Source organism: Dendropsophus ebraccatus, chromosome 13, assembly GCF_027789765.1.
Source record: "Dendropsophus ebraccatus isolate aDenEbr1 chromosome 13, aDenEbr1.pat, whole genome shotgun sequence".
NCBI classification, from domain to species: Eukaryota; Metazoa; Chordata; class Amphibia; order Anura; family Hylidae; genus Dendropsophus; species Dendropsophus ebraccatus.
In genome coordinates this window covers 59157348-59169467 of record NC_091466.1, presented here as the reverse complement: position 1 = coordinate 59169467, position 12120 = coordinate 59157348, and the positions used below count along the sequence as shown (strand labels likewise).

The 12120-nt window shown below is 43.6% G+C and overlaps 1 protein-coding gene across 1 annotated transcript in view; it reads left to right on the top strand.

Moving 5' to 3' along the window:
• Positions 1-12120, top strand: part of RASGRP1 (RAS guanyl releasing protein 1) — a 37422-nt gene that overhangs the window by 18238 nt on the left and 7064 nt on the right. Inside the window, exons 3-12 of the mRNA XM_069949862.1 lie at positions 1906-2011; positions 4167-4229; positions 4312-4443; positions 4524-4677; positions 5801-5974; positions 6068-6184; positions 6719-6994; positions 8172-8252; positions 10256-10360; positions 10454-10563. Coding sequence (XP_069805963.1) covers positions 1906-2011; positions 4167-4229; positions 4312-4443; positions 4524-4677; positions 5801-5974; positions 6068-6184; positions 6719-6994; positions 8172-8252; positions 10256-10360; positions 10454-10563 — 1318 coding nt within the window. The remainder of the gene's footprint in view (positions 1-1905; positions 2012-4166; positions 4230-4311; positions 4444-4523; positions 4678-5800; positions 5975-6067; positions 6185-6718; positions 6995-8171; positions 8253-10255; positions 10361-10453; positions 10564-12120) is intronic.

Genomic DNA, 12120 nt, shown 5'->3' with positions numbered 1-12120 from the left:
TTGGCTGTGCGGCCTGTCGGCTGAGACAGGTCGCTCTGAAGTTGAAGCGCGCGGGACCGGGGAGAAGCAGAGCGCAAGAGGAGTCCTGCAGCATGGATGGGTAATGTATACGGCCGCACACCGCTATTACACGTAGCGATGCTTGGTTGGCGCCCGACAATTATAGGTCCAAACCTATATCAACGATCAGCCAATGATTGCTGTGTTCATTACACAGAGTGATAATCTGCCAGATAGGGCCGATTCGGACGATTATCTTTGCGTGTATTAGGTCCCCTTTACATTATATACTCTAGGATATAATACCGCAGTAACAGCCTTTCAGTAAGACATCTGTCAGCGTCGATGGTAACAAAAGCCCACAGCATCCTCTTACCTATCCTTGAGTGGTGCGTGTTAGCAGGGGGCTGCTCTGTGTGGTACCCGGAGAGCGGGAAGCAACTGGAAACCCCCAGGGACCGATTCTGTGCCGGGAAATGTGGGAGGAACATTAACAAAAGAAAGTCTATTGTTTGTCACTCTGGAGGAAAATGGAGGAAAATTGCAATCACATTAGCATTAATACAACAAGTTTCCCTGAATGGAAACACGGCAGGAAATCTTCTGCTAACCTGCTCGAACTGAAGAAGTGAAATGGAGAAACGGCCTCCTTAATTTAGATTTATTTTCCATGACGTGATGTTCAGAGTAAATGACAGATTATGTGCTAAAGTGGTATCTTATGTTCTTGGAGTGATCCTAGAAAACAACTTGTGACACTGTATAATAATCCTGAGTACCTCTGCGTGCTATTGCTTATGTAACTGGGACAAAGCCACAGGCTGGTGCGATAACACACAACGTGTCCCACGGCCCTCCTCGTGAGCTGTTAACCCTTGGACTACACATGGAAGTGAAACATGGTCTTCACTTGTGCGAGATGTGTACAACCCCCACCACCTATCTTGACGTTCATCATCTTGAAAATGCCTCCTGCAACCACTTCTTCTAAATGGTAAAAACCTAAAGAGGAAGCTCAAAGCCAAGTATGAGCGACGAAAAGATATCAGAGACTTCCTGCCTGATGTGTGCTGCAGGTGAGCAGAAGACACAAAGGCAAACTACAACTGGGGCACAACCCGAAATACTCGTACGTGATGTCCTTGTCTTGCAGAACCAAAGACAGGTGTGCATCCAAAAACATTCTCCTAAAGTAGGGATGGGGAAACTTCGGCCCTCCAGCTGTTGCGATCATGCCTGAACAGCCAAAGCTAAAGCTTTTCCATAGCATGATGGGAACTGTAGTTTCGCAACAGCTGGTCTTTGGAATGGGGTCTTGCCCAAATGTTAAAAAACGACATGCAAAAAGGCTACATCCACCTATAGCAGGGGTCTCAAACTCGCGGCCCTCCAGCTGTTGCAAAACTACAATTCCCATCATGCCTGGAAAGCCAAAGCTTCGCTTTGGCTGTCCAGGCATGATGGGAATTGTAGTTTTGTAAAAGCTGGAGGGCCGCGAGATTAAGACCCCTAACCTATAGCTAGTCTGGTTTTCTTGTTCTAATACAGCTGATATAAACATTTTCATACTTTGCAAATATCTTGCTTGTAACTACTATGTGTTCCCGTGGTAACAGACTACAAACACACCCTATGTAGTCTGATGCTCCATACTCCAGTCTGTCCCATGTATCCCAGTGTAGCAGGATGTACTAATATACTTAAAAAAAGAAATGTTTGTTTGCCTCATACCAGAGCTTGTACTGGTGACAGTATGGACACATCTGCCCCTGTTATGTCCTGACACCAATATTTATCAGCGGAACACGTCTTATCCTGTACTGCTCACCATGTTCTGGTGAGTTCCTGTTATTTTACTAAATTGGATTCTCCTGTAGTAATCTTTATAACCCTTATCTTTTTCAGATTCTGAAGGGAATGTTTGCCAGGGCAGCGAGCTGGTGCAAATCATGCTGACAATGCATGGCTTCCTGATTCCCTCCGCAGACCTGCTAAACAAGCTCAGGACACTATATCCTTTGCTGCTTCCTGCATTCATGACCCAGCATTAGTTACACGTCCTGCATAGTTCTGTGCCCTATTCTCCATTAGGTTACAAAATATTGTCTAGTATAAGAGCTTCTTCTCGCACGCACAAATACAAAATGAAAAAAAAAAAAAATATTTGAGTACTCAACATCTCTTAGTCCTTAAAATTGCCAAGTCAGGATCTTTGTGTCTTAAAGGGAACCAATTAGCAAAATTGTGTTGATATGGCTCCCAGCTGGTTGGTATAGATCTACTGTGCAGCTCCCCGAGCATACCAGCCGCACCTGCTGCAGCAGTAGCTTTACAGTGGGGAAAAAGATGTTTTATTACGCAGCACAAGGCTGGGAGAGGGCGGCAACTAGTCATCTGGGCGGGGCGCTGTCAATCATCCCTGCACTGCACACTGACAGGCGGAGAGGCCACTAACTAGTCTCTGCCCATCAATCACCGTAAAACTGCGCACTGACTGACTGGCAGAGTCATGACTAGTCACAGGGGGATGACTAGTTGCCTCCCCTCTCGCAGGCCTGCAGCTGGTATGCTCTGTGAGCTGCACAGTAGATCTATACCATGCTGCTGGGAACCATATCTGCACAATCATGGTTCCCTTTAAAATCTTATGACTTCCACCAGTCAGAAATGAACGGCCAGGACAAGGATGGAGTCAGGATGAAGGGGTCGATTCTGTCATTATTGGGGTCCCCACAAAGTATAGAAAAGAACTTGAATCTCATCAAGAATTGTACAAAGAATTTGCAAGTGTGATTCCAGCCTAAGGGAGTATTTGAGACAGAAGTGATTGGATTTGGCTTAAGAGGATTTGGCATTACTGTTGAGTGTGTTTCAGTAATGACAGACATATGTTTCTGGGGATACAGGTAGTGTGGAGACGCATCAGGACGTATGTGTGAGTACTAGCAGGCATGTGCTCATGAGGGTGCAGGTAATGGGGGATCACATGGGGGGAGACATAACCTGGAAATAGAGAGATTACAACCAATACTTATTTAGTCTACAACCTACTAAAAGGTCCACATAACTGACAGTCCGATAATCGTTCAGTCCCACCCACCCACCCCGTATGAGGAATATTCAGCACGGTAAAGCGATCCTGCATTCTCTGCGGGAAGGGTTAGAGAACTCCTTCCCGAACAAAGGGGTCCGTCAGTGATCTTCCATCACAACTGACCCCTATCTCCACCGACATTACCTGTCATTGGTCGGCCCAGAGACCCCCATACATCTTATATCAACGGCCAAACCCGCCGCGAACGGTGAGTATGGCCGACATAAGTATAAGGTGTATGGGACCCTTATCCTATCCTGGAGAGTAGAAAATCATCTGTGTTAAAGGGGTTATCCAGTGCTACAAAAACATGTCCACTTTCTTTCAGAGACAACACGTCTTCTGTTCAGTTGCAGTTTGCAATTAAACTCCATTCACTTCAATGGAACTGAACAGCAAAACCCTGCGAAAGCTGGAGACAAGAGTGGGAGAAAGTGGCCACGTTTTTGTAGCGCTGGAAAACCCCTTTAATGTGCCCATACACCTTAGACCAAAGTCAACTAAACCTGTTGACTTTGGGTTCAGCTGACTGTCTAAAGTGTGTGGCAGCCTCCTGGTCATCCATGTTGGATCCCACCGTAGAGAACACACAGCTTTGGCTGTAACAAACGTTCATATGTATGGGGAAGTAGAGAAAAATATCTATCGCCCAAACAGATATTTAGGGTGTATGGCCACCTTTACATTCATTGGTGTAAAGTGAAACTGGCTCAGTTGCCCTTAGCAACCTATCAGATTCCACCTTTCATTTTCCAAAGAGTCTGTGAGGAATGAAAAGTGGAATCTGATTGGTTGCTATGGGCAACTAAGCCAGTTTCACTTTACACCATGTTTGATAAATCTCCCCCATAGTTTATAGTAAAACTGGCTCAGTTGCCCCTAGCAACCAATCAGATTCCATCTTTCATTTTCCAAAGAGTCTGTGAAGAATGAAAACTGGACTCTAATTGGTTGCTAGGGGCAACTGAGCCAGTTTCACTTTACACCATGTTTGATAAATCTCCCCCATTCTGTGTCACCATGTATAGCACATGCCTAGTATACATTTTTTACCTTAATTTAAATTCCGCACATATGAAGAAGCTCTGGAGAAAAGGTCAATGATGTTCTGCCTCAAAATCTGCTACTTTGTAAGGTGAGATGACTTTACGACCCTTCCGATTGTCTCCATGTCACGGTCATATCACGGTATTAACTCCTTCCATTATACCCCCCAGGTATTGGATTACAGAACTTTGGACCATGTTTAAAATGGATTCACGTCTAACTCAGACCATGGAAGAGTTCCAAGAGATGGTGCGAGCGCAGGGAGAAGAGTCCCACTGGCATCTTCTTGACACTGCCCAGATGTTAGTACATGGAGAAGGCTTGTGAAGTGTTTCCGTCTGTCTATTTGTATATTTATTGACCTTTCTGTCGTTTATTCCAGTAACTCTCGGGAGTGGTCAAGAAAACTCACCCAACGTATAAAACCTAACTGCAGCAAGAAGAGGAAAGTCTCCCTGCTCTTTGACCACTTGGAGCCACAAGAACTAGCAGAACACTTGACTTATTTGGAGTTCAAATCGTTCCGCAGAATTTCTGTGAGTTAAAAGCGGAATTTTGGCACCATTTGGGTATTACTGTATTAGTAATGTCATATAGGACAGCTTGGCTTTAGCACGGCCACATGGAGCTAGGACCCTATGGGGATAAGGGGCTGGTGCAGATTACCACTCTATATGGAACATAAACAGGAAGGTAGAACAATGTAGGAGTCAGCTACAATGGGAGGTTGTGACAATCGAACGGCATACTCATCAACTCTGTACAACGGAGGCAATAAGCTGCAATGTATAGTACTACAACTCAGCAACATTCAATAGAGCTGAACGGGAAATAGCCTATAGCAGAAGTGGCACTGTCTCTAAACAACCATTTTAGTTGGGTTACTAACTATAGCCTAATCTGTGTGAATGTCGTGTTTAAAGGGGTACTCCGGACAAAAAGAATTGTTTTCAGATCAACTTGTAAATTACTTATGTTTAAAAATCTCAAATCTTCCAGTACTTACCAGCTGCAGGAAGTGGTGTATTCTTTCCAGTCTGACACAGTGCTCTCTGCTGCCACCTCTGTCCGTGTTAGGAACTGTCCAGAGTAGTAGCAAATCCCCATAGAAAACCTCTCCTGCTTTGGACAGAAGAGGTGAAGAGGACTATAGGAATACCATATGCATTCTTCCTTAGAAGCTTTGATCCTGTACGACAGTAATCAAAGGCTTTACAGTTTCATATTATTGAGCCAAATGGTCTCCATGTACTGACATATACAGGCTTTGGGCCTTAAAGGGATACTTCAAAAAAATCCTTTCAAATCAAAAGTGACAGAGATTTGTTATTTACTTATATTCAAAAATCTCCAGTCTTCCTGTACTTATCAGCTGCTGTATGTCCTACAGGAAGTGTTGGTATTCTTTCCAGTCTGGAGAGCAGTAGAGGTTTTCTATAAGGATTTTCTACTGCTCTGGACAGTTCCTGACATGGACAGAGGTGTCAGCAGAGAACACGGTGTCGGACTGAAGAGAACACACCACTTTCTGCAGGACATACAGAAGCTGATAAGTACTGGAAGATTGAAGATTTTTTAAATATAAGTAAATTACAAATCTCTATATGACATATAGAGAACCTGACTTGGGTTTCTTATAATAATCTTTGTTTCCTTTAGTTTTCTGACTATCAGAACTACATAGTGAATGGTTGTGTGAAAGATAATCCCACCATGGAACGATCGATCGCTCTCTGCAACGGGATTTCTCAGTGGGTCCAATTGATGGTCTTGAGTCGGCCAACTCCCCAGTTACGAGCTGAAGTTCTCACCAAGTTCATTCACGTGGCTCAGGTGAGGAGTACTTCCTATCCATGTGTAGTGAAGGAGTATATATATGTTTACAGCTCTCTACACCAACATCATTTGGTTTCATTGTTCTTACAGAAACTTCAGCAGCTGCAGAACTTTAACACGTTGATGGCGGTCATTGGAGGTCTTTGTCACAGCTCCATATCTAGGCTTAAGGAGACCAGTTCCCATGTTTCTCATGACGTGCATAAGGTATGTAAATCTATTTCTTTCAAATCAACTGGTTTCAGAAAGTTATACAGATTTGTAATTTACTTCTATTTAAAAAATCTCAAGTCTTCCTGTACTTATCAGCTGCTGCATGTCCTGCAGGAAGTGGTGTATTCTTTCCAGTCTGACACAGTGCTCTCTGCTCTCACCTCTCTCTGAGACAGGAACTGTCCAGAGCAGGAAAGGTTTTCTATAGGGATTTGCTGTTTTCGGGCAGAGGTGACAGCAGAGAGCACTGTGTCAGACTAGAAAGAATACACAACTTCCTGCAGGACATGCAGCAGCTGATAAGTATGGGAAGACTTGACATTTTTAAATAGAAGTAATTTACAAATCTGTATAACTTTCTGAAACCAGTTGAAAAAAAAAAGATTTTCGCCAAAGTACCCCTTTAAATTAGACAATTACCTAACACAGACAAAGAATAACTGAGGGCCCTTGGATGTTACAGATATAAGTATGAATATAGTTGGCTGTTGTCGGGCCAAACAAGTCATATAGCGCTTTTTCTTGCAGGTTCTCAATGAAATGACAGAACTCCTGTCCTCCTGTAGGAATTATGATAACTACCGGAGAGTATACAATGAGTGCAGCAATTTCAAGATCCCCATCCTCGGAGTGCACCTGAAGGATCTCATCTCTCTTTATGAGGCCATGCCGGACTTTCTGGATGAGAAGAAAATCAATGTGCCCAAGCTGCATTCTATGTACAACCATATCAATGAGCTCATCCAGTTACAGAACATAGCCCCCCCACTGGACGCCAATATGGACCTTGTACATCTGCTGACAGTGAGTAACACCCCCAACGTCCCGTATTGCTTCTTCTTGTCCTCCATTTCCCCACATAGTTACTGTGTCCTGTAAGCTCTGTGGACGCCCTCATGCAAGGGTCTACAAGGTCGGGTGTGCTGTAGTCAAAGGGTTTTCCAAGCTTAGAAAAAACATGGCTGCTTTATTCCAGAAACAGCACCACACTTGTCTTCAGTTTGGGTGTGGGTATTGCAGCCCAAAGTGAATAGAGCTGAGTTGTAATACCACACACAACCTAGTGACAGGGGAGTGTGCTGTTTTTGCAAAAAAGAAGTACCTGTGCTTTTTTAAATCCTAGATAATCCCTTTTAGGGCAGTCTATCAGCTCTATCTTGCTCAGAGCTGCAGACATGGGTAGATAGCTGATAGGGAGATAAAACAAATTATACTTGTCTCTTAGCTGATGGCAGATTGCAAAGTTATAAAATCATGTTTTCCTTCCAAGCTGAGCTGCAGCATACATACATCCTCCTCCACCCCTCCCTGCCTTGACTAATGGATTACATGGTTTGGCTTCCAGCACTGAGCCCTGTACATCAAATCAGTTAAGGCAGGGAGAGGTGGAGGAGGGAGGGAGGGGGTATGCATGCTGTAGCTCAGCCCAGCCTTTATGATACCTGAGCTTGGAAGGAAAACATGATTTTATATCTTTGCAAACTGACATTAGCTAAGAGACACGTATAGCGTGTTTATCTCCCTATCAACTATATGTCCATGGATGCAATTCTAAGCCTGATATAGAGCTGAACATATCATTGACTGATGTTCACCATCCCACCATGATAAGGTGACCTCTAAGAGCATGAATAGGTTTTCCTATACTCATAATAGCAGTCCTACTATTACATAGCCATGACGCTAGCACAGATGATAACCCATATAGCCATGTCGGTAACAGCCAAGTACCATTGTGCCATGATGACCCGTAACTTCACCAGTAACCACATTCCCCTCATTGTCTGTGCAAGGAGCATTAGGGAATATCTATCCATCTGATTACATAAATGGACCTTGGTAAACAGACATCTGCTTTACTTGTGTAACCTCTAAAATTAGATGGGATTTCATATGTTGCCCTAGGCTCCACCACTATATTTATTTCCAGTTTTTTATATAAATGTCCTTCACTGTTCTCTTTTTGTTCTGTGTTTTCCAGCTTTCCCTGGACTTGTATTACACCGAAGATGAAATGTACGAGCTGTCCTATGCAAGGGAACCAAGGAATCACCGGGCTCCAGTAAGTACAGGAAAAGTGAGGATTATCGAGATAGTGGAGTCTGATGAAGACCCATGCATACAGTAATAACAAGACGCATTAGGAGCCAGGCTCCTGGGTGTAAGACAGGTAGAGGTATTGGACACTCACCCGGATAACATGGCACACACTGATTACACAGGGTAACTCTATACCTGACCTGTTTGCCGTAAGCTGCGAGAATTGGACACTTTCAGTAGATAAAGCACTTTGTCGGGATGGAGCCTGTGATTAGATAAATGCGTTTTTCTATTGAGGTCAGCTAGAAATTCGGATGGAAAGTTGTCAGTGCATACATTAGATCTATCACTTGTATAACACTCATTTCTTGCTTGCATAAGCAGATGCTACAGCTGAAATGTGATTCATATCATGTTACCAGAGCCTACATATTCATGGGTAGGTGGAGGTATATAGCCACAATCGTAAAGGGTAAAATACAATGTGGGAATCAGGAAAGCACTAATTTTTGCCTTATATAGTGCAGATATTGAGGCCCTTGTGTTTGCCTTGTGCATTTAGTTGATTTGGCTCACCTACCATAGCATATGTTTCCCATAATGACTATGGGAATCTAAGGTCCAGTGACATAGAGATCCGGTCGCCTACCTGTATTCCTGTGAGATGCAGCTTCAGCCTGTGCCCTTGTCAACTCCTACAAGCAGTGTAAGAAGCTGCATCTCATAGAAATAGCATAGCAATTTGGCAAGCAGCAGATACTGTAGCAAAGACAGGCACTGAGCGTCAGGGGAGTCTGTAGGTAGTCACTGTAGAGACCCACCTACTATATCACTGCTCTCCTGTACATAAACAAGATAGGTGGTGTCAAAAGGGATTTGATATGTGATGAGGGAATCTTGGATGGATGTAGCTGGGATAAAACAAATAAAAATGCAGGAATAATACTAATATATGTCCTAAAAAAGTTAGTTCCGACCAGGATTAATAGGTAGGGAAGACATAACAGTGAGCCTTAGTGCCATAGTCCCCTAACTGTTCCTACCTACTAGCCCATCTGACCCTAAGTGGCCAGTGAGAACTGGTCGACTTTGCCTTCCTATGCCATAGTGCACACTGCGATGAGACAAAACTAACAAACACTGAAAAATGATTGTACAGAAATGGGTAGGCAACAGTACAAAATCAGCAGAGAAACAGGAGGTCAGAAAATGTAAAATAGCAATACAGGTAGACGCCAGCCAAATCCAAAACAGTCTTAAATCGAGCACTAAGCAGAGGGCCAGTTGTATTCTTATAGGATGTCAGAGTCCCGGTCCAGGGTATGATTGGACCAGTCCTCTGACATCCAGATAACACAGATAACGGACTGATAAGGATACAACTACTGAAGGAACCGTCAAAGGCTGCTAGCTTAACCATCTGCAAACAGACGGGTGTGGTGGAATCCAATTAACACAGAGGTATAAAATAGAGTATTATTCAGACCAGTGCAGGACAGCATACACTAAATGTATAAAATCATGGTCAACAGAACATCCGGTGCCCTACCTTAGGGAGAGAGGATGGCGCTGAAGTCTGAACGGGCACGGACGTTTTATTGAGTTCTGCTCCAGTATATACATATATGTTACATTGAAACACACACACAGCTAATAATAGGGTCAATGTCCCGTAGCCACCGCATAAACCCATATGATGTAGCTGGAAAAGATTGTGCAATTCCTGAAAATAAAATAAAGCCTGGTGTAAATGAGGATATAAATAGCAGTGGGATTCTGACACCTCAAATGCGCACAAACACGTATTATATGTGATAAAACTGAAGGTGGATCTAGTTAGCTGGAAGTGTAATATAAGCTCTCATCTGAATATTGAGAACAATGATCTATACACAAGTAATGATATGAGAGATAGAGGCAGGCGGCAGGTCTATTGCTCTCATGCTGTCTAATCCCTGGTCAGTCATTGATAATCGGATATGGGCGATACAGGTGACATGACATGAATGATCTCTCCTTATACAGCCCGTCACCCCCTCCAAGCCTCCAGTTGTAGCAGATTGGGCATCCGGTGTCTCCCCTAAACCAGACCCAAAAACAATCAGCAAGCACGTGCAAAGGATGGTGGATGTAAGTACTGTACGCTTTCACATATATACAGCTCTTGTATCTCATGTACTTTAATATTATTATTATTATTTATATCATTTTTTTTATTTCTAGTCAGTATTTAAAAACTATGATCTGGACCAAGATGGATATATATCCCAAGATGAATTTGAGAAGATTGCTGCCAGCTTCCCATTTTCTTTCTGCATCATGGATAAGGACAGGTAGGATCTGCTATGTCATCATTAGAGATGAGCGCATGCGTGAGTCCGATCTTTTGTGATTTAAAGGGGTTATTCAGCTCTACAAAAACATGGCCACTTTCTTCCAGAGACAGCATGACTCCTGTCTCCAGCTCAGGTGCGGTTTGCAATTGAGTTCCATTCACTTCAATGGAAATGAGTTACAAAACTCCACCCAAACTGCAGACAAGAGAGGGGCTGTCTCTGGAAGAAAGTGGCCATTTTTGTGTAGCGCTGGATAACCCCTTTAAATACTGGTGGCTGAAGAAGTTAGATGCAGCCATAGGGAGTCTGCTTCCTCTACTTATTAGTGGGGATCTCAGCTCTAAGATCTTAACCGATTGAAAATTTTGATGTGTCTCTGAATTTAAAAAAAAAATGACAATAACACTTTCAAGTGGTATTCCAGGACAATTGGGCTGGGATGCAAAAAACAAACGAAAAAAACTATACTCACTTCTTTTATCCCCCATTGCCACAATTTTGTTGGTGTCAGTGCTCACTGTCAGCACTTCTTGTGTCGGTGTCAGCACTGGGAACTGCCTGCTCAGCCAATCACCTCCAGGGCACAGCTTTAGCCATTGATTAGCTTAGCTGTTTTTTCTTGTGCTGACACCAACACAAGGAAGCACTGACAGCGGTGGGGAACTGGGGAGGGTGAGTATAGGTTCCTTTCTTTTGTATGCATGCTGGAGCAGAATAACACAGCAAAAATAGTCCTGGAATACCCCTTGAGGGTGCGTGCACACTACGGAATTGCCGCATATAACCTGCGGCGTATTCCGTTGCTCGTCCCCGCATGCGGCGGCGCGCTTTTCCACGCATGCCATGACACTATTCTGTGCACGGGCGGATTTCGTGTTCCATCGAAAGAATTGACATGTCAATTCTTTCGACGGAACACGGAATCCGCCCGTGCACAGAATAGTGTCTATGGCATGGGCGGAAAAGTGCGGGGACGAGCGACTGAATACACCGCGGGTTATAAGCGGCAATTCCGTAGTGTGCACGCACCCTCAAGCTGGGTTCACACACAGTATATTTCAGGCAGTATTTGGTCCTCATGGCAACCAAAACCAGGAGTGGATTGAAAACACAGAAAGGCTCTGTTCACACAATGTTGTAATTGAGTGGATGGCCGCCATTTAATGGCAAATATTTGCTGTTATTTTAAAACAACGGCTGTTATATTGAAATAATGGCCGTTATTTACTGTTATATGGCGGCCATCCACTCAATTTCAACATTGTGTGTACAGAGCCTTTCTGTGTTTATAATCCACTCCTGGTTTTGGTTGCCATGAGGACCTGACATGAGGACCAAATACTGCCTGAAATATACTGTGTGTGAACCCAGCCTTAATCTTACTCCATAATATACTTAATCGGTAAAATTCAGTTCTAGAGTGCTAATTTTTTGAGACGCTGGCTGTAGAGAGAGTAGTCTTTTGCAGTGAGGTTCAATGTACATGTGATGGTGTCCAAAACCTCTATGGATGAATCAATTATCTGTAAAGGTGCGTTTACACGAAACGATAAT